Genomic DNA, 23,028 nt, shown 5'->3' with positions numbered 1-23,028 from the left:
CAAAAATATCAATTGAAGCATCCTCCTCCTCCTCCTGTGGAGGTTCTGCAGGATGGCTGAGTTTGGTGTCATCCACTTCTGCTTGTGGCGAGCTGGCAGGGTCTTCTCCATTACTGGATGTATCTGAAACACCTGCAAAATATAAAAGAACAGATGAGTGGTTAGCAGCAGGGGAGGGGCACGGCGACATGAGTAGGCTCACATAGCGCAGGCTCATTTGAAGGACCACGATGAATGAGAGTACATTGCATAAACCGAAGCCCAGCTGACGGAGCGTACATCACATAAACTGAAGCCTAGCCCACGCAGTACTTAACATTGAGCCAACCCAGACTGTGGATTTTGCAGGACTTACCCTCTCTCTGGAACCTGAGCTCAGCATCCGCTCAGGTGGTTGATCTCTGCGACGCACCAATCAGACCCGCAATCCGACTTTCCAGGGCCGTGATTGGGAGCAGTCTTGCTGGACCACCCCACCAGTTTTCCACTGCTGTCGCCGGTTCTTGGACAACTTTCTCTGCAAAGATGGCAATAGACATTTTTAAGAGAGGAGCCTTCTGCTGTCGTGGCACACACAGATAGTCATCAATTCACGTATACCATACTATATGCATTTGGTTAAGTGATCTGTATAATATCCCTTTACTTGCATGTTGTTCATCACAAAAACATCGAAGTGCAGTACAGAAAAAATAAATCTTTATCATGTTTGACGATCAGAAGCATAGTGATACCAAGATGTGTAACATTTATAATTCAAGTAATTGGAGTGCATAAATAGAAATATTACTTACTCTAACTGTCCTACAAAGGTTATGCCACTTCTTCCTGCGCTGCGGATAGGTCCTCCTGCTGGAGTCCACTGAGGAAACCTGCTCGGCCACGTGTTGCCAAGTTTCAGCCATTGCAGATGGGTGCAGTTTATCAGGATCCTTCTTCCCAACCTACCAGTCTTCATTTGCATCCTGGCTAAGCTTTCCAGCCTTCTTTCTTCCCGAATCAAGCTCCATTTTTTGATCCTGCAGCACCTGTGTGTAAGTATTGAGAACTCTCCTGCAACTTTCAATTCCCTGTAAAAATGGCTGCTCCAGACCAGGAAGTGTACTGCGCCCGCACGTCACATGAAAAACGGGCAAAAAACATTTTTTACGCGCATGCGCAGAACGTTTTTTTTATTGCGAAAATGTTTTTTTGTTCTGAAAGACGACGCTTTTTTAATGCTTCGCCAAAAATTAGAAACCATTTGGGGAAATTTTGGCGACAATAAAATGGCATTAAGCACAAATAACGTCAAAAAATGGTGATATCCTTCATTGTGGAAATTCCTCGTTCTTTGTCTCAATTCTGGAAACAAAGCTCGCTCTAAAGATGTCTTATCATTTTGGTCACATGTCATTGTTTATATCTTATCTCTGTCCCTATTCCCCTCTGGTACAATCAATACAAAGCCTTGTCCTCTATCCTTTGAACTATGAGGCCCAAACCAGAGCTTTGTCACCTCAACAAGTCTTTACGACATAGCAAAATGCCTGTGTTTACACTTATTGCTACAAACATACTTCGATTCTAAGTCTTTCCACACAAATTGTCTTAAGATACATAAACAAACTGAAGCTTTAACTTGAAAACCACGGATAATTAGCTTTTCTAAACATTTCTCTATCGTTCTAAACAGACACCTCGTCTCCAGTCCAAAACAACAATTTCAACACAGCACTCGTATCAGTTTTATACATTTTTAGGCATCCTTAGTTTCCAACATCTGACAATCCAGCAATCGCTCAGTACTGTGCTAGGGATAAATTTCCTCAGAGCCACATCTGTTCTGCCACTGTTACATCACTGGAAATGCGGCAGAATTCCTGTTTACACATGTAAACACTGTTTCCACTGCTCTTCCAGAAAATTTACAGCAACTCTCAGGAAGTTCCGGTCCTAGAGCATTAACCTGTGCACCGCATAAGAAAGTGCAGGCAGAATGGGAAAGAAATCACTAGCCAGGTCCTTGACAGGTTTTACTGATGCACATATGAATTGAGGAATAACAATTCCTAAAGTTCATTTACTTAAATGATTGTACTGATTTGACGGGATTATAAAGACCCTGGGGGGCTGAAATTCAGGCCCGCCAGAAAGCTGGCGCACCTACTTTTTTTTAAAAGTTTTTTCCGCCGGGATCGTTGAGGCAGAATTTGGATCAGTTTTCAGGACTTTGGACTTTTTTTTAACATTGGACCGGAAGTCCGTCATAGTGGAGGCGAAAGTGCGGTGGTGAGTCATTATGAGGCGTGCAGTTCGGAGTGGGATCACGACTCCGCCGCTGTCACTCAGCAGTGATGATGTCACAGCGCGTGTGCGTTACCACGCTCTCTCCCCTCCGTTAAAGGAGAGAGAATCGGGCATATTTTAGATTCAGCCACTGGGCCACCAGGGAGGGTTTCGGCCGGGCCAGCAGCCTTGCACCCAAGAGGGGGTGCCAGGTTGCCTGTTGGCGGCCCGGTCGAACTTGGGGGGGGCAATAGTCCGGCCGACATGGAAGTCAGCTCGCCAAAAACATAAGATGGCGACCACTGCATTTAGCCCTCGCCTTTAATGGCCGCTGCACCGCCAGGGCAGAGAGAGAGAGAGCAGACAAGGTGCTCCGACAGAGAAAGTTGTCAGGGGCACCGCACGACAGGGCAATGATTATTTTGCTAAATTTCTGTCGGAGTATTCTGGAGGTGAGGGAGAGCAGCAATGGGTGTTTTGATGACGCGCTTGCAGGCATCAACAGCGGGGTGGAAGTGGCAACAGGCCGAAAAATCCCTGACCTGAATTTGGGTCAGGGTGGCCAATGGATTGCAATGCGGCAGCAACGCGATTCCGCTGCATGGCCGTCGCAAAATGGCGGAAACCGGCCTTGTACGGACCCTGAATTTTGGCCCCTACGAGTCAGATTCTGGTTAACTTGAGGGCTGATGTGGCCTCAGTGCTAGAGTAGGATGAATAGATTGTAACTCACGTTAATAAGAAGTGAAGCACGTCTATTAACTAAATGATTTTTACCATAATCCACTGATTAAAAAATCCCAAACCATTTCCAATTGATTTTTATAGCATTCATCCCAGTTGCTCACAGTTGCTTTAATACCACCAGCATTGCATCATTGTTAATTTAAAAAAAAACTTGGTGTGTGCAATGCCACAAGGAGTAAGATTTGAATGCTCTCAAGTCCTGCAAAACAGTACAGTGCAGATTGCTTGCATTGTCTGAAAAATCTTTGGGGTAGAAATTTGTCTTGGTGGAAGCTCAAACTGGGCAGTATCGCATTGGCCACCCACTACACGCCCTGCCCGATACACGCCCTGCCCACTACACGTCCTGCCCGATACACGCCCTCCCGATACATGCCCTGCCCGATACACGCCCTGCCCACTACGCGCCCTGCCCACTACACGCCCTGCCCACTACACGCCCTACCCACTACACGCCCTGCCCACTACACGCCCTACCCACTACACGCCCTGCCCGATACAGGCCCTGCCCACTACGCGCCCTGCCCACTACACACCCTGCCCACTACACGCCCTACCCACTACACGCCCTGCCCACTACACGCCCTGCCCACTACACGCCCTGCCCGATACACGCTCTGCCCACTACACGCTCTGTCCACTACACGCCCTGCCCGATACACGCTCTGTCCACTACACGCCCTGTCCACTACATGCTCTGTCCACTACACGTCCTGTCCACTACACGCCCTGTCCACTACACGCCCTGTCCACTACACGCTCTGTCCACTACACGCCCTGTCCACTACACGCCCTGTCCACTACACGCTCTGTCCACTACACTCCCTGCCCACTACACGCCCTGCCCACTACACGCCCTGCCCACTACACGCCCTGTCCACTACACGCCCTGTCCACTACACGCTCTGTCCACTACACGCCCTGTCCACTACACGCCCTGTCCACTACATGCTCTATCCACTACACTCCCTGCCCACTACACGCCCTGCCCACTACACGCCCTGTCCACTACATGCTCTGTCCACTACATGCTCTGTCCACTACACTCCCTGCCCATTACACTCCCTGCCCACTACATGCTCTGTCCACTACACTCCCTGCCCATTACACTCCCTGCCCACTACACGCTCTATCCATTACACTCCCTGCCCACTACACGCCCTGCCCACTACACACCCTGCCCGATACACGCCCTGTCCACTACACGCTCTGTCCACTACATGCCCTGCCCACTACACTCCCTGCCCACTACACGCCCTGCCCACTACATGCCCTGCCCACTACACACCCTGCCCGATACACGCCCTGTCCACTACACGCTCTGTCCACTACATGCCCTGCCCACTACACGCTCTGTCCACTACACGCCCTGCCCACTACATGCCCTGCCCACTACACGCCCTGCCCACTACATGCCCTGCCCACTACACGCCCTGCCCACTTCACGCTCTGTCCACTACACACCCTGCCCACTACATGCCCTGCCCACTACACGCCCTGCCCACTACACGCTCTGTCCACTACACACCCTGCCCGATACACGCTCTGTCCACTACACACCCTGCCCGATACACGCCCTCCCGATACACACCCTGCCCACTACACGCTCTGTCCACTACACACCCTGCCCGATACACGCCCTGCCCACTACACGCGCTCCCGATACACACCCTGCCCACTACATGCCCTGCCCACTACACGCCCTGCCCACTACACGCCCTCCCGATACACACCCTGCCCACTACATGCCCTGCCCACTACACGCCCTCCCGATACACGCCCTGCCCGATCTTCAGTTCAATTGAGATTAATGGAGTCTAATATCGGACTGGCGTATAACAGACGCTCAAATTGATGCTGCCTGTTTTGTGCTGCCGCTCAAGATGAATTTCTACCTTTTTCTTTCAACAGCACTAAAACATATCTATACTTAATTTCGTAACCAAATCCAATCTGTCTCATCACAAATAGTCGAAGGATAAGGGGTAAGCCATATTGGACCGAGATGAGGAGAAACTTTTTCACCCAGAGAGTTGTGAACCTGTGGAATTCTCTGCCACAGAAAGTTGTTGAGTCCAGTTCGTTGTACATATTCAAAAGAGAGTTAGATGTGGCCCTTATGGCTAAAGGGATCAGGGGGTATGGAGAGAAGGCTGGGGTGGGGTACTGAGGTTGAATGATCAGCAATGATCATATTGAATGGGGGTGCAGGCTCGAAGGGCCGAATGGCCGCTCTTGCACCTATTTTCTATGTTTCTATGTTTCAAACTATATAAAGTTAGCCCCTCGACAGAAATGATTGCTTTTGCCTAGACGACTGAAATCACGATGCACTGTCAGATGCAAGTCACCGCATAAGATTTGTACCTGAAAACTGCTGTTACTGCCTCATTTGGAAGTTAATGGTAGGTCATTAAAGACTCCTGCTTGTCCATTAACCCCCAATATTGCTATTTTGTCAGATTTGTGCAAATCACCTATGCTCCCGCCACACAATGAGTGAGCCAATGGAGTATTCACAGTGATTATGTAGCTTGAGCAGCTGTTCAAAACTCTACATTTCTACAGAATCATGGTAGCACACTGCTTTCAAATGGGAGATTTGTGAAAATGAAGTTCAGTTAGAGGCAATAAAAAGCAACAGCAAGTCATGACATATGTGCAATATTAATCCTTTAATACTTGGAAAACAGCTGACAAGCCACTTAACAGTTATAAATAATAAAGATTGATCATCTGGTTGAGGGTGTGCAATCGTTGCGGAAGACGTCCGAATGCCAGAAGACACGAGCTAATTTATCGCGAGGTTGGCAAGTGTTGCTTGGAACAGTAACGGATCAACACAAACACATTCTTGACAGGGGAGGAAAGCACCCCACAATGCAAAAAACGTATGAAGCATGACAGAACGCGACAGACAGGGTCAACCTCGTCTCCATCATTAAGAGGATGCAGCTTGTGGTGCAGAAGGTGCAGAACTTAATGAAGAGCACATAGGCGTAGCCAGGGAATATATGCACATGGAAGGAAATAATCGTTGTAAAAGATGTATGGAAATAAGTGCTGTAGAGCGATAAAGAAATGTTAGTGATGTTGTAGCTCATAATGCATCAGAAGTGCAAATGTCAGGGTTACACATGCCATGGTGAGAAAGAAAAAACTTTGATGAGACGCATTAATTGGAAGCATTCCCCACTCTTCCTTTCTTTAAACGCAAAGCCAACATCTAACATGAGGACACAGGTAGTGGACTCCTTGATCTTACAAACAGGAAGCAACTGTTGATTGTCACGGAGGGAAAGGTTAGAAGGCATTGGATTTAGAGTGCAGCCTCAAGACAGTAAGGTTACGTTTATATGCTGGCTATAGTGTCAAGGTGTTTGAGGTAAATAACACGTTACTGCACAAATTCTGACACGATGGGGTGTATTTTGATCTGTGCATAAGGTTTAACAAAGGAGATTGGACAATGAGATGGAAGTAGTGGCATGTATCATATTAAGCATATAATTTGTTACATTAGTTTATCTGTATATTGAACAGTGCAGAATTGTGCATGTAACGACAACACAATATCCAAATGAATAAGCGTACTCATAACACAGCATCTGCTCTCTTCACAGGCTTGAAAAACCCATTACACTACCAACTGCACCTGAATAATACCAGGGCCCTGTGCGCAAACTGTTGCCAGTCCTACTTGAAGGAAGTATCAGCAGAGATGCACACACTCGAGGAGTACACCGACATTGATGAAGAAATACTGGTCAGACACAAAGTAATGATGCAGATGGATCAGCAGTAATGATAACTGAAGAGGGGCCAGCTAGTTTAGTGTGAAGGTCCAGCATGCTGAGTGCCCTTAATGAGTTGCATGATGATTGGCTTTAATAGGCTTGTTTTAAAATGCAGACTAATACTGCTGCAGACCAGTATTGAACAGTCACTTGTCGCCTTGCATGTGATATTGGAAGGTGGTCTGGGTATTGTGATGGTGTCATCAGTCATCTTTCATATGAATGATATCATGGAATGACACTTGTATGCATAATAGTCTGTCAAAGAGCAAGTGGCAACATCAATTACATTTTCAGTGGAGACCTTTCTTTTAAATGCGACAGGCACGAGATGAGTATCTCTTATCATTGTCCTATTGTTGCTATGGTGGCTTGGTGAAATGTGGTCATGGCTGGCTTCAAGTCACTTGGGTTACAAGCAACTATGAATTGATTCCTCTGTGACCATACAGATCAGTGGGCATCACGATGTGACACATTCCACCAGTGGCATGTGTGGAGCACTACAAGAGCAGTTGGCTGGCATTTATCACCTGTAGTTCTATCCCGTCATGTATTCCTGCACAAATGACAACTCTTCTCTCTGAAATTAGATCAGTTCCAAACTCTGGATATAAACTATAATGTTAGTGTTGCTACAAAACAGAAAACGCTTTGCAGCATTACTAAAGCTGCAGCTTGAACACACCTTCACTGAAGCAAAAGAACACTTACAAATGCTCATGCTTGCGTCATTCCAGCTGCCTGAGCTTCATTGTAGACCTAGCAGTAGGAGAATAGATCAGAGCATCTTCATCAGGACCACTGCTGGGAATTGGATTGTACAGAAATATACAATGCACAAAGGAACCAAGTTTAAATGGTGCTGCTGCTTGCTTTGGACTCTGAGCTTCATTGTGCTGTTGTACTGTACCTGGGATCAAAATAGTTTAGCTGCATGGTGCATCCGGCTAGTAACTGCTTTAACCCTTTGAACATATTCATGCAATTTCTGCTCTTAATTAAAACAGTTTATTTTCCTCTTAACATTCCCCCGATTATCCCACAATCCACTATTTGTGAAGAAGAAAGGGACAGACAATATTTTTCAACTCTCTGCCAATATCATTGCAGGACTAGCTGCTGGAAAATGCTTTAGCTAGGTTAATCTCCTGCTCCAGCGCTGTGGGGAAATGTTTGGACTCGTTGAGGATAGCACCACCAGAATTAGGAATTTGTCATGTGGGGACTTTAATGTCGCTATCCCCACAAAAAGAGAATTTAAATAGCTTACTTTACACAAGGCATTGATAGTGTTCGGCATATTTTTTAGTAACCATGCACTTCAAGTGTTTCAATGGCATATAAATAATCACAATATGCAACCAGCATTGACAGATATGAATGGTGACTGGTGTCACAGTTTTGTTTCCTACAGTTAATATATAGTCAATGGCCAACAAGAAATAGCAGTGACCATTTAAAAGCACTAAATGTAATTCCAATAAAAGGGTTGAGTGGCTAATGTCATTGGTTTGACTGCTATGAAAAATAATAGAAGCTTAGCAAGACAGAAATACATTTCCCTATGAATTGGCATTCCTCAGCCCCCATTCTATCCTGCTGGGATTTGCTAAGGCTTGCCCATGGATGGGGTAACCGGGCCTGCACCATAGTATGAGCAGACCTGGTATACTATTTTTAGTGGGGCAGGATAGGGCATTCCAAGCCCTCCACCTCATTTTTCTTTGGCTCTGCTCACTGGGTATCCCAGTGCATGTCGACCCCATAGACAATTAATGCTATGGCCTGCCCCTGATCCTCGCTAACAGAGAGTCTGAATCGGGTCCTGGGTGCATGCTGAAGACAGGCAGGTATGTTTTGATGTATAATTTCAATACTCTGCTCAGGATGATTTCAGGCCACCAGCCTGAAGGCTGTGACCTCAGAAGCATGACAGGCAGGCCTAAGATGCCTGCAGCTACACTTAGAGTTGCTCCTGTTTTTCAGGCACAAGGCAAGTGGCCCAAGGGAGAAAAAATTCATACACCTTCTTCCTCAGTGTCAGTGCACCAGAGATAAAATTGTCCTTTGCTTTGTGGTGCCACAGTTTTTTCCACATAGATGATTCTCCATTAGAAAGAAATAAGGACTTGCATTTATATAGCGCCTTTCATGACCACCGGATGTCTCAAAGCAATTTACAACCAATGAAGTACGTTTTGAAGTGTAGTCACTGTTGTAATTAGGATAGAGTCAATGGGCTGGATTTACCGCTCCCTTTTGCCTCTGGTAATGCCCCGAGGGGTGGTAAGGGATGTTTTTAGGTGTAATGGCAGGCGCCCAGCTTTTACCGCCCAGTCAGCAAATTCGGCTCAGGGTTTGCGGTGGTGCAAAAACTTACCTTTAGTTTCACTGAGATCACGACGTCAATCGATGTGCAATGCTCCGCTAGTGCCCTGCATGCAAAATTAAACCCCAATGCCCCATTATACGCCCGCCCCAGGAAACACCTGAAAAATTAGGCATTCCCACAGTCCCGTGGTGTTTTTTGAGGAATGAGGCTCCTACATTGCAGACCACATTGATTGCAACGTTTGCGCACAGCACACTGCGTGAAGCTCTGTATTGAAAGTGGTACTTTTATCTGCCATACAGTGTCCTTACATCTTCACTGAAAGAATTTAATGGGGGCATTACTAGTTTGCCAGCGTTTCATCCTCCATGCTATTGATAGGCGGCTTTAGGATGCAACAAGGGCTCTTGGCCATGTCGGGCCATGGATGCAGAGAGGCTAACCCCCCACGAGTTTACAGGCACCAAAGCAGATACCTCCAGCTCCCTGAGGAGCAATGTGTGAGAAGCTTCCGATATGCCATCTCCTACAGGCAGATCGTTGCCTTGACCACTCTGCAGGCAGCCTTCAATACTGCCCTGAACAGGTTTCCAAATTCATTGTGGTGTGCTGCATGTTACACAACTTGGCCATCATGAGGGACCAGGCATTGCCAGTGGAGATTGCAGGCCCACCTTAGGAAGAGGAGGATGACGAAGAGGAGCCTGGCGAGGACCCATTGGAGAGCCACACGATATATGGTGGAGGCAGCGTGGAGATGCTCCCAGACCAAGAGTTGCACGTCGCCAACTCATAATGGACCCGCTCTCCTAAATGGAGGAAACTGAGGGATGGAGCTAATACTGGACATGCTATGTGCTCCCATAAAGGCACATCTCCGGTGAACATTGGAATGATATGCAAGATACTAATGGCAAAGGATGAATCATAACTTTAACTGCAACAAAGTAACAAAAACTCCCCCCACTAAAGAAAACCATAAAATGTACAACGTTATATATGTTATATTGCAGGGCACTGAACAACAATGAAGTTCCTTAGATCAACAAAACTATTTACAGTGGAAATGAACAAAAACCAGGGCATCTGCACAACCTTGTCCTGCACTTTATTCTGACTTGCACTGTGCTTTTCCACCCCTACCCTCTACCCCCCGCTCCCATGCCTGCTCCTCCTCAATAAGGCCTCAGGGCTGCTGTGTAAGAGAGGGGCAGACAGTGCAGACAGCCAAGGAGGACAACCTGGACCAGCTCTGAGCCTGGAAGGACCGCCTGTGCCCAGGAAAATTGAAATACGTCTGCGCATACGCGAAATGTCGAACATTTTTAACGCCACAATTTTCGGCTGGGGCGCAAAAACTTCCTTGTGTAACACCTAATTTTACGTCCCTGATCATGGAACCTCATTTTTTGTCGAATTTTGCAGACGAGGGTACAAAATTCTTCTAGGCGGTGTCAGGACCACCCTGCTGCTATTACCGCCCTCAAATCACAAAAGCCGAAATTCCAGCCCAATGTCCTGTGTGGTTCAGTCCTCCTGTTTCCGCTCAGGATCAACATTCTTTATAATAGAGTGGCTGCACCAGTCTGTGTGATCATAAACCTTTGTACAGAAGTCAAATTGAGGTTTAATTTTATCCGAAGAGAAAATATTTATCAGAAATGAAAAGGTCATTCAATGATTTTTGGAGGTTCGAGCTTTTCCTCTTTCCCAATGTAAAAAGGAGCAGACTATCAAATATTCAGAATATTTATTTTTCATATGCATATTATTTATATTTGTAAATGGTTACTTTCTCCAATTAAAATCATCTTCCACAGAATAAATAACAGTTAATTAAAACTAATTACTATGGAATAAAGTATGCCCATGGATGGCGAGAAGACCTCCTGAATATGTTGGCGGTGTGCTGTGGGCACTGAGCTGGGGGCCCCCACTGCAGCTCGCTCACAGAGAAGAGACACAGGCACTCCTCAGGGGGTCTCGAATGGGTTGACAGCAGGCCAGAGGTTTTTTGGCTGGCTTAGGAAGAGCACTCCTGTTTCTCCTGGGGCCACCAAAAAGAATTAAAAGTTGTCTGGTCCGTATTTTGAGCAGCCACTAGCTGGACTGCTCAATGCGTACATGTTGAGTGCTTTGCCTATTTGTACCTAAAAATTGTAAGCAGGCCTCTACAGCCAACAGAGGACCCCATTTTTCACATTCTAGCAGCTTCCCACCTGTATCATACAAGCCTTCAGCATTAATAGGGCTTAAGTGCTTCTCCAATTTTCAAATGCTGGCCGCCCATTTTCCAGCCAAGAAACGGATAGCTAACATGTTAAAATTACCCCCAGCATCCGTTTACAGGAAGAGCACGATCTCTTTTAGACCTATGATTACTTTTTCATAAACATTGGTCACACAGGTAAATTGGCATTTTTGCACATTATAATTAAATCATTATATACAAGTTTGCACACACCACAAATTAATTAGAGACATTTAAGTTTGTTATATTGGCCTATATGTTTCCCCTTGTGGGGGATTCTAGAACTAGGGGGCATAGTTTAAAACGGAAATGAGGAGGAATTTCTTCTCTCAAAGGGTCATGAATCTTTGGAATTCTCTACCCCAGAGAGCTGTGGAGGCTGGGTCATTGAATATATTTAAGGTGGAGATAGACAGATTTTTGAATGATAAGGGAGTCAAGGGTTATGGGGAGTGGGCGGGGAAGTGGAGTTGAAGCCAGGATCAGATCAGCCATGATCTTATTAAATAATGGAGCAGGCTCGAGGGGCCAAATCATCCTGCTCCTATTTCTTATGTTCTTATGCTAACTTTGCTGCTTATGAAGTGTACTAGTGTACTTCAAATGTCATATATTTCATTGCCATATGGATTTGGATCACAGAAAGTTATCCACAGCAGAATTACACACACCTATCATTTTGATACACGTGTAAAAGCCGATAGGCAGGTTCACTGCTTTAACTAAGTTAAATTTCATTTTTATTACAGGAGTTATGGGATTTTCAGTTGTATTCTGGAAATTGTATTCTGTAATTTTGTCAATTTTTCAATTTTAAAGATGATTTTTATTAGTCTACTTTAAATTGTTAAATAAATCATGCATTGTAGGAATCCTGAAGAAAATGTTAAGGAATAACAAAGTGTAAGTGTATGGATTTAATGCTGTATTATGGCCAAGATCTTTGAAAGGGAAATGTTGTCACAGAGCAGAATTGCAAGATTGGTAGCATTGAAATCTTTCAAATAAAAGGTTTACATTTTTCAATTTTAGTTTTTCTGTTTCTTTCTTTCAATCATCCTCCTGAGTTCCCAAGGACTAAAGGTCAGAAATCATCACAAAAGTACCAATCTTCATTTATTCTTAGTTATTGGGAAGAAGATTCACTTTCTTGAAGAAGAGACTGCTTCCCACTTTTCATGTTCTGAAGCGCTTCTCAGTCTCAGATAAAACAAGGTTTAATTCAGTGGCAGTGCTATGTCCAAAGCTGCAAAAATGTCATTTGCACAAGTCCCTGCGTTCTCCATGCAGATAACCCAATCGCCTGAGTAATAAACTTGCCAAATTATTTTCAGGTTTTAACAAAGCTCTCAACTGCTGAGGAACAAAGCAAGCCTAATGGAACACATTCACAGACTTTAACTCAACCTAATAATCCCATTGGGGAACTGACTGAGCTAGTCAGAACCCACGTTCAAACCACATTAAAATAATCAAGAACATAACAGATATGGAAAAGTCATTTTGTTTATCTGCTTAATAGCATTAAAATGATTAATGCAGCAGAATGATCTACTTAAGTCGACTTTATATAAAACTTTTCAGGACAACAACAGTATTTCTGCATCCAAACAATACTGGAACAAGTTTAGAATTATTTGGTTTACTGTGACCATACTATTAAGAAATAATTCGAGATGCTGCACAATACCCAAATTATATTTTATAACATTCTATATTAATGATGTCTGCACGTGTTCATAGGAAGGACAAGCATTATTTGAAGCTGAATCAATCTTTCAAAGGAAAATAGTTAGCATAATGCCTGCTAATCACATTTGAACTTTTGCACTTTCAAGTTGAAGTATGCCAGGAATGGATCATTTTTCCACTTTTTGTACCTACTGGTGAATTCCCAGTTAGATATTGCAGTGCGGTGCTCCCTACTTTGTCAAACCTTGACCCAAGTCTCACAAGAGCACTCCCTAGTGGGCAAACCACACATATGATTGGCTCCTAATCTACTGCTAATCAATGCAAAATTATCAAACTATAATGGATAAGTTATAGAGTTTTTTCTATTACATATATACATTCCAGGGTGCATTTCTTTGCATCCATGTGAGCAATAATGATATTTTATACAATAGCTGATGCCCCCCTGTAAACCTCTGCAAATAAGGACCTGGATTGAAAGTGTGCAATAAACTCATTTTACTCAGAACTCTTGCAACTATTAAAGAAGGATATTCATTATTGGGGTCTCAAGTATCGATCCTCGAGGTAAAAGGAGTTTTTTTTAAAAACGCATTGTACCATCTAATCTGCCAACAGTCATATTTCTGAATGTTCTGTTAAGAGTGCAGCAGTGATAAATTCTTACCTGGCTGAATGCATGAAGAACTCTTGTAAATTCATTTGCATAAGCGCATTCAGTGTAATTCCCTTCTGTCCAGCGTCCGGTTCGATCACATTTACGCCAGGCTTTCCTCTGCCGATGGTCTCCATAATAAGGTACAGATCCAAATGGATACCGAATACAGGCATAGTATGCTGTGATACCAGCCAGTGTTCTAGGCCATCTGTGGAAAAGTGAAGGTCATAAGATAAATAAGAAAAAGTGCATTTAAAAAAAATCCTTAGCTGTTACAGAAGGCTTTCAAAATAACTTTGTTGGATAGGCTTTATAAAAATAGCCTTTTCAGCTTCATCCTTTCTATCTTTTCAAATTTAAAAGTGTTAATAATTCCAGTTATAACTATTGGCTATAGTAGTGTAATGGTCATGGTGCTAGATTTATAATAGCATTGGGGAATGGCCCTGGAGTTTATCAACACACTGATGAGGCTGATAGCATTTGGCAACATGGGAGGATGGAGAGCAAGGGGGGAGAAAGATTGACCTTTGATCTGGCATGTCCGTGAAAGGGGTACCTGGGGTTTGACAGATCTATGGCCCCAATACTGCCTCCGACTGCCACCAGGTTTTGCTGTCGTTTTCCTCTCTTTGCCATTTTCCACTTGAGCTGGAGCGGGTGGGAGGGGTGTATCATCGGAACCGCCCACTGACATCCTCTGGCAGCCAAGTATTGTAAGTGATCTCCCACCCGCTGAGCTGCCAGATTAGTGCGGGCGGGAGTCAGCGTCAGCAGGGGGAAGGACCGCTGCCTTGAGGCTGTTCTAGTCCCGACGGTAAGGTATGAAGAAAGGGAAAAAAAGGTTAGTGATGATATTTTTTTTTACAGAGGGATGGGGTCCCCTGAAGGTGTTCCGGTGTTTTTTTTGTTTGCCATGATTTTTATTTGCAGGTCTTCCATCCTCCCTGGGCCCGACTCCATCCTTGATGACACTTGGGCGGCAAGAGCCTTTGCCGCCGAGATTGAGAGCTCCCGCCCGCTGCTGCCCAGATTGACGGCACAAGCCGTTGTTGGGCTGCTGGGTGGTACGGCCACCTCTTTTAGAGGAATCTTCCTGGCAAAGTACTGCACGGTCTCTCGGCAGCCCTTTGGGCGGCACTTGGGCGGGCCTGGGCCTTCACCAATTTCGGCCCCTATCAAACTGATACCTGATATCTCAGCAGGAAGGGCTGCAATTTAGAGTGGAAACCGGATCCACTAGGTTTCCACTCCACGTAAGAAATGTCACAAATTAGGGTCCAAGTGGGATGGGAGCTGCTTAGACCCACGTTATTACATCCGCAGCTGGCCTTGGGAGCTTGTCTGAAGCTATTTCCGAACTACTGACGAAATTCCACTTAGATCAACACCTTGGAGACCCAGGAAAACCTACAGCTGTTGAGAACAAGCATCATTCCCACGCTGGGCTTTAAGAAGGCTGTATGAATGCAGGAACGAATGATAGTCAATTGCGGAAAGAATGGTAATCAACCCAGAAAGACTGATTACCTTTGAAATGTTACCTCTTTGCTCCCGAAGGAAGATTCCTATTGGTACGTCTGACATTTTTCTTCAGACTTTCCTAGGATTTGGGTCTCCTCTGTCAGAGCGGCAGGTTTCTCAGTTTGATTGGGGATTGGGTCAGCAGATTGACAAAGTAGCGGCCAGAGCCACCCCTCGCACCCTCCCCCCACCACCCCCCCACCCCCCACCCCCCACACTTATGTCCCCTTAAGAGTACAGAGAATTTTGGTCTTTCACTCTCTCTCAGCTTAATAGAATACAAACAAAAGTCAGAACAGGTGATCTTGATAGATCAGCTAGTCTTCTCCGGTTTGGCATTTTTTTGTATGCTTACCTAACTATATATTTTTTTCCCAAAAGGAAACCTCAACTGCGTTGAATGAGAATGGCATTTATTGTTTGTTGCAATGTTTTCATTTATTCTGTTCAGCAGCAGAGCTGAACAATCTTTCAGTCTTCTGAATAGAAATTGACAAAATATACAGGGCAGGTTTTCATTAAAAGGTTAATGGATCTAGTCCATTTTATAGCAGATTCAAATTGACCTGGACCAAGTTTCCAAGTAAAGAGTCCAGAGCTAAAGACAAACACAGTTTAAAGGACCTGAAAGTCATGATTCACTTGAATTTCCTTATTATCTGCAGTTTCTACAAATATTAACTAGTGTTGCCAATGAAGTCTTTAAGAGAACTGGTTTGGTTGGTTGTCAAAGAAGACACTTTCATTGGGCTAGAATTTCCATTTAAGAACATAAGAAATAGGAGCAGGAGTAGGCCATTTGGCCCCTCGAACCTGCTCCGCCTTCAATAAGATCACAGCTGATCTGATCATGGACTCAGCTCCACTTCCCTGCCCGCTCCCCATAACCCTTTACTCCCTTATTGCTCAAAAGTCTGTCTATCTCCGCCTTAAATATGTTCAAAGACCAACCTCCACAGCTCTCTGGGGCAGAGAATTTCATAGATTTACAACCCTCTGAGAGAAGAAATTCCTCCTCATCTCTGTTTTATTCTCAAACTATGCCCCCTAGTTTCAGTTTCCCCTATGAGTGGAAATATCCTCTCTGCATCCACCTTGTTGAGCCCCCTCATTATCTTATATGTTTCAATAAGATCACCTCTCAGTCTTCTGAACTCCAGTGTGTATAGGCCCAACCTATTCAACCTATCTTTATAAGTCAAGTCCCTCATCTCCGGAATCAACCGAGTGAACCTTCTCTGAACAGCTTCCAATGCAAGTATATCCTTCATTAAATACAGAGACCAAAATTGTACGCAGTACTCTAGGTATGGCCTTACCAATATCCTGTACATTTGTAGCAGGACTTCTCTGCTTTTATACTCTACCCCCCTTGCAATAAAGGCCTTCCTGGTTACTTGTTGTACCTGCATACTAACTTTTTGTGTTTCATGCACAAGGGCCCCAAGTCTCTCTGTACTGCAGCACTTTGCAATTTTTTTCCATTTAAATTATAATTTTCTTTTCTATTTTTTCTGACAAAGTGGATAACCTCACATTTTCCCACATTATACTCCATTTGCCAAATTTTTATCCGCTCACTTAGCCTGTTTATGTTCCTTTACAGATTTTTGTGTCTTCCTCACAATTTACTTTCCAACCCATTTTTGTATCATCAGCAAACTTGGTTACATTACACTCGGTCCCTTCATCCAGGTCATTAATATAGATTGTAAATAGTTGAGGACCTAGCACCGATCCCTGCCACACCCCACATATCTGGGCAGTAATCACTATTCGACTTTTTAGAACCGCCAGAATACCACCCAGATTCAAAGCCGGTGGTAATTTGTGCAGTAATTTCCACTTTGAGCATCATTCTGGGCGGTGCACGAGGAATGACATAATCATATTTTTTTAAATGGATGGGCGGTTTCGCTTACCACCAGCGGTAACTGACTGCCGAATTTAATGCCGGTGGTATAGGGGCGGTAAATTCCACTTTGACACTCATTTGGGTAGTAAAGTGCTTCTCAGCACTAAATGAGCAGTAAAATGGACGGTAAATGGGCACAATGCGAACGAACTCTAACCCATTAACTTTAGCACACTTTAAAAGCGCTCTACTAGTGATTGAACTAGCAGAAAGTAAGGGTTTGCACCACCGATTTCTTTTTGCTGATGCTGACTCTTAATAAAATCCAGTGCAATAAATCCTTTTAAAGGACAACCATTTGACAAATGAGTTATTCTCAAGATCGATCCACTGTGCAGATACTCTTTGTTTACAACACTGATCTAAACATGTTACAGTGAGTTAATACTGAGTACTGTTTCTGATTTTAAAAAGAGTTTGATACCAAAAGATCTGCTATATATTTTGGTGAAAAGCAATTGGTTAGAAGAAATAACTGTGCACAACACTTTGGCTGTGTTACCGACTGCTTTTGCTGTTTTGGCAAACAACTGGAGAAAATGATTGTATCAGGATAGAGCCATGTTAATTAAATAACCCTAAGTGGAGCAGTTATTTTCTTATCACAGGGAGTCTGGTTCATATTGCATCAGCTATCTGCCTTTCTGTGCCTTTTATTTCCCATTGATCTCATTCCTTCACCAAACTATGTTTATTTGGGCAGAGCAGTGGCAAATGGAATTCAATCCGGAGAAGTGTGAGGTAATGCATTTGGGGAGGTCTAACAAGGCACGGGAATACACATTAAATGGTATGACACTGAAAAGTGTGGAGGAACAAAGAGACCTTGGGATACAGGTCCACAAATCCTGAAATTAGCAGGACAGGTAGATAAGGAGGTTAAGAAGGCATATGGAATACTTGCCTTTATTAGTCGAGGCATGGAATACAAGAGCAAGGAGGTTATGCTTGAACTGTAATAAACACTGCTGGAGCTAGAATACTGAGTGCAGTTCTGGTCACATTACAGGAAAGATGTGATTGCACTGCAAAGGATGCAGAGGAGATTTACAAGAATGTTGCCTGGACTGGAGGAAAGATTGAGATGCTGAGTCTGTTTCCTTTGGAAGAGAGGAGGCTGAGGGGAGACCTGATTGAGGTGTATAAAATTATGAGGGGCCTGGATAGAGTTTAAATGAAGGACCTGTTTCCCTTGGTAGAGGGGTCAACAACCAGAGTACATAGATTTAAAGTAATTGGGGGGAGGTTTAGAGGAGATATGAGGGGAAATTTCTGGTGTGTATCTGTAAAGCATGCACTCCCATGTTCCGCCACCAGGGAGCTCATCCCCTGAAGTCCCAAGGGATCCCAGCATCCCTTGGGAGTACTGTATATAAGGCGGCCCCTAAGGCCTGTTCCTCACACTGGAGTGTCTTATTAAAGACTGAGGTCACTGTTACTTTAACCTCCCTATGTGCAGCCTCATCTGTGTTAGGAACACAACAACTGGCGACGAGAATACGAATCCAACGCAAAGATGCAGCAAACTTTTGGCATCCTGGAGAAGTTCTCGGAGGGTGAGGACTGGGAAGCCTATGTCGAATGGTTAGACCAGTACTTTGTAGCCAACGAGCTGGACAGAGAAGGAAGCGCCGCAAAAAGGAGAGCGGTCCTCCTCACGGTCTGCGGGGCACTGACCTACAGCCTCATGAAGAATCTTCTGGCTCCAGTGAAACCCACAGATAAGTCGTATGAGGACCTGTGTACACTGGTTTGGGAGCATCTTAACCCGAGGGAGAGCGTGGATGGCGAGGTATCGGTTTTACACGTGCCAGCGATCTGAAGGTCAGGAAGTGGCGAGCTACGTCGCCAAGCTAAGGCGACTTGCAGGACAATGTGAGTTTGATGGCTACCTGGAGCAAATGCTCAGAGACTTTTTTGTACTGGGCATTGGCCACGAGACCATCCTATGAAAACTTTTGATGTAGAGACACCGACCCTCAGTAAGGCCATTGCGATAGCACAGGCGTTTATGTCCACCAGTGAAAACACCAAACATATCTCTCAGCACACAATTGCAAGCAATGTTCATAAATTAACTGAAACTGTGTTTGCAAGCAGAAATGTACAGGGCAGAACACACGAGTCTGCAACTGCCAGCAGGCCTCAGGTGACCCAGATGACTCAGATACCCCAACAAAGGATGAATGCAAGGCAATTCACACCTTGTTGGCATTCTGAGGCTTCCATTCAGCCTATTCATGTCGCTTCAAATGATATGTTTGCAAGAACTGTGGAACAATGGGGCACCTCCAACGAGCTTGCAAACGAGCTGCAAGCTCTGCAAAACCTGCTAACCACCACGTGGCAGAGGAAGGTCGGTCCATGGTGGACCAAAGCAATTTCGAGCCTCAGAGACAGGAGGCAGATGCTGATGTACATGGGGTGCACACATTTTAACGAATGCATTTTTGACGATGTTTGAGAGACTGTGGTGCAACAAGGTATTCAGACCCATCCACATGAAACTGAGAACGTACACCAAAGAGCTTATCACTGTCCTGGGCAGCGCCATGGTCAAGGTCACCTACGAGGGCACGGTGCATGAACTGCCACTCTAGATTGTCCCGGGCGATGGCCCCACACTGCTTGGAAGGAGCTGGCTGGGCAAAATCCGCTGGAACTGGGATGACTTCCGAGCGCTATCACATGTCGATGAGGCCTCATGTACCCAGGTTCTCAACAAATTTCCTTCCCTTTTTGAGCCTGGCACTGGAAACTTTGCCGGGGTGAAGGTACGGATCCACTTGGTCCCAGAGGCATGTCCCATTCACCGCAAGGTGCGAGCGGTACCTCACATGATGATGGAAAGAATGGAAATCGAGCTGGACAGGCTGCAACGCAAGGGCATCATCTCCCCAGTGGAATTCAGCGAGTCGGCCAGCCCGATTGTTCCAGTACTCAAAAGTGATGGCACGGTCAGGATTTGCAGCGATTATAAAGTAACTATTAATCGTTTCTCGCTACAAGACCAATACCCGATGCCTCAGGCAGCTGACCTATTTGCGACGCTGGCAGGAGGAAAGACGTTCACCAAGCTCGACCTGACTTCGGCCTACATGATGCAGGAGCTGGAGGAGTCTTCGAAGGGCCTCACATGCATCAACATGCACAAGGGACTGTTCATCTACAACAGATGCCCATTTGGAATTCGGTTGGCTGCGGCGATCTTCCAGAGAAACATGGAGCTCCGACTCAAGTTGGTACCACACACGGTGGTCTTTCAGGACGATATATTGGTCACGGGTCGGGACACCGTCGAGCACCTACAAAACATGGAGGAGGTCCTCCAGCGACTGGATCATGTAGGGCTGCGGCTGAAGAGGTCGAAATGTGTCTTCATGGCAACAGAAGTGGAGTTTTTGGGGAGAAAGATCGCGGCGGATGGCATTCGGCCCACAGATGCCAAGACAAAGGCTATCAGGAACGTGCCCAGGCCAGAGAACGTCATGGAGCTGCGGTCGTTCCTGGGACTCCTCAACTATTTTGGTAACTTCCTACCGGGATTAGTAACCTTTTAGAGCCCCTACATGTGTTATTGCGCAAAGGTGAGAACTGGGTATGGGGAAACAAAACAAGTAATTGCTTTTGAGAAAGCCAGAAACATTTTATGTTCCAACAAGCTGCTTGTATTGTATAACCCATGTAAAAGACTTGTGCTAGCATGTGACACGTCGTTGTACGGAGTCGGGTGTGTATTACAACAAGCTAACATTGCGGGGAAGTTGCAATCTGTTGCCTATGCTTCCAGGAGCTTGTCTAAGGCCAAGAGGGCCTACAGCATGATTGAGAAAGAGGCATTAGCATGTGTGTTCGGGGTAAAGAAAATACATCAGTACCTGTATTGCCTCAAATTTGAGCTGGAAACCGATCAGAAGGCCCTCACATCCCTGTTCACTGAAAACAAGGGGATAAATACTAATGCCTCAGCCCGCATACAAAAGTGGGCACTCGTGCTATCAGCGTGTAACTATACCATCTGCCACAGGCCAGACACCGAGAACTGTGCGGATGCTCTCAGTCGGCTACCATTGCCCATCACGGGGGTGGAAATGGCGCAGCCTGCAAACTTGTTGATGGTGGCGCAGCCCGCAGACTTGTTAATGGTCATGGAAGCTTTTGAAAATGATAAATCACCTGTCACGGGCTGCCAGATCAGGACTTGGACCAGCCAAGATACACTGCTGTCCCTAGTAAAAAACTGTGTACTGCATGGGAGCTGGGCCAGCATCCCCATTGAAATGCAAGAGCCAATCAAGCCATTCCAGCGGTGAAAGGATGAGCTGTCCATTCAGGCAGACTGCCTGTTGTGGGGTAACCGCGTAGTGCTACCAAAAAAGGGCAGGGAGACGTTCATCTCGGATCTCCACAGCACATACCCGGGTATAGTAATGATGAAAGCGATAGCCAGATCCCACGTGTGGTGGCCCGGTATTGACTTTGACTTGGAGTCCTGTGTACGGCAATGCCGCGTGTGTGCTCAGTTGAGCAACGCGCCCAGAGAGGCACCACTAAGTTTGTGGTCCTGGCCCTCCAGACCATGGTCGAGGATCCATGTCGACTATGCGGGCCCGTTTCATGGTAAAATGTTCCTGGTGGTGGTGCATGCTTTTTCAAAATGGATTGAATGTGAAATAATGTCGGGAAGCACCGCCACTGCCCACATTGAAAGCTTGAGGGCCATGTTTGCCACCCACGGCCTGCCTGACATACTGGTCAGTGACAACGGGCCACGTTTCACCAGTGCCGAATTTAAAGAATTCATGACCCGCAATGGGATCAAACATGTCACCTCGGCCCCGTTTAAACCAGCCTCCAATGGGCAGGCAGAGCGGGCAGTACAAACCATCAAACAGAGCCTTAAACAAGTCACAGAATGCTCACTCCAAACCCGCCTGTCCTGAGTATTGCTCAGCTACCGCACGAGACCCCACTCGCTCACAGGGGTGCCCCCGGCTGTGCTACTCATGAAAAGGACACTTAAAACCAGACTCTCGCTGGTTCACCCCAACCTGCATGATTAGGTAGAGTAGGCAGCAGCAACAAAATGTAAACGATGGTCACGCCACTGTGTCACAGGAAATTGATCTATATGACCCTGTGTATGTGCTAAACTATGGACATGGTCCCAAGTGGATCGCGGGCACGGTGATTGCTAAAGAAGGGAGTAGGGTGTTTGTAGTCAAACTAGACAATGGACAAATTTGCAGAAAGCACCTGGACCAAACTGTCCTGAACAACCCACAGCAGACACCACCTTTTTCGAGCCCACAACACACACCCAAAGGATCAACGACACCACGCCGGACCAGAAAATCAAACCCATTACGCCCAACAGCCCAGCAAGGCCAGGCTCACCTAGCAGCCCTGCAGGGCCAACAACACGCCAGCCCAGCGAGGGTACAGCCAATGCACCAGAACAGACATTTGTACCGAGGCGGTCCACCAGGGAAAGAAAGGCTCCCGACCGCCTCACCTTGTAAATAGCTTTCATTTTGACTTTGGGCGGGGGGGGGGGAGGTTGCGGGAGTGATGTTGTGTATCTGTAAAGCATACACTCCCATGTTCCGCCACCAGGGAGCTCACCCCCTGAAGTCCCAAGGGATCCCAGCATCCTTGTATATAAGCCGGCCACTAAGGCCTGTTCCTCATCTGGAGTGTCTTATTAAAGACTGAGGTCAGTGTTACTTTATCCTCCCTGTGTGCAGCCTCATCTGTGTTAGGAACACAACAATTTCTTCACCCAGAGGGTGGTGGCGGTCTGGAACTCACTGCCTGAAAGAGTGGTAAAGGCAGAAA

The 23,028-nt window shown here is 45.8% G+C and overlaps 1 protein-coding gene across 2 annotated transcripts in view; it reads right to left on the bottom strand.

The window, feature by feature from the left end:
* The window catches only part of LOC139260324 (adhesion G protein-coupled receptor A3), an 841,088-nt gene that overhangs the window by 325,484 nt on the left and 492,576 nt on the right, over positions 1 to 23,028 (bottom strand). For both annotated transcript variants that reach the window (XM_070876798.1, XM_070876800.1), the window contains exon 9: positions 13,761 to 13,959. In XM_070876798.1, coding sequence (XP_070732899.1) covers positions 13,761 to 13,959 — 199 coding nt within the window. The remainder of the gene's footprint in view (positions 1 to 13,760; positions 13,960 to 23,028) is intronic.

The sequence above is a fragment of the Pristiophorus japonicus genome, chromosome 3 (genome assembly GCF_044704955.1).
Source record: "Pristiophorus japonicus isolate sPriJap1 chromosome 3, sPriJap1.hap1, whole genome shotgun sequence".
Taxonomy (NCBI): Eukaryota; Metazoa; Chordata; class Chondrichthyes; family Pristiophoridae; genus Pristiophorus; species Pristiophorus japonicus.
Note: the sequence above shows the minus strand (reverse complement) of the source record. Positions and strands in the feature narration are given on the sequence as shown.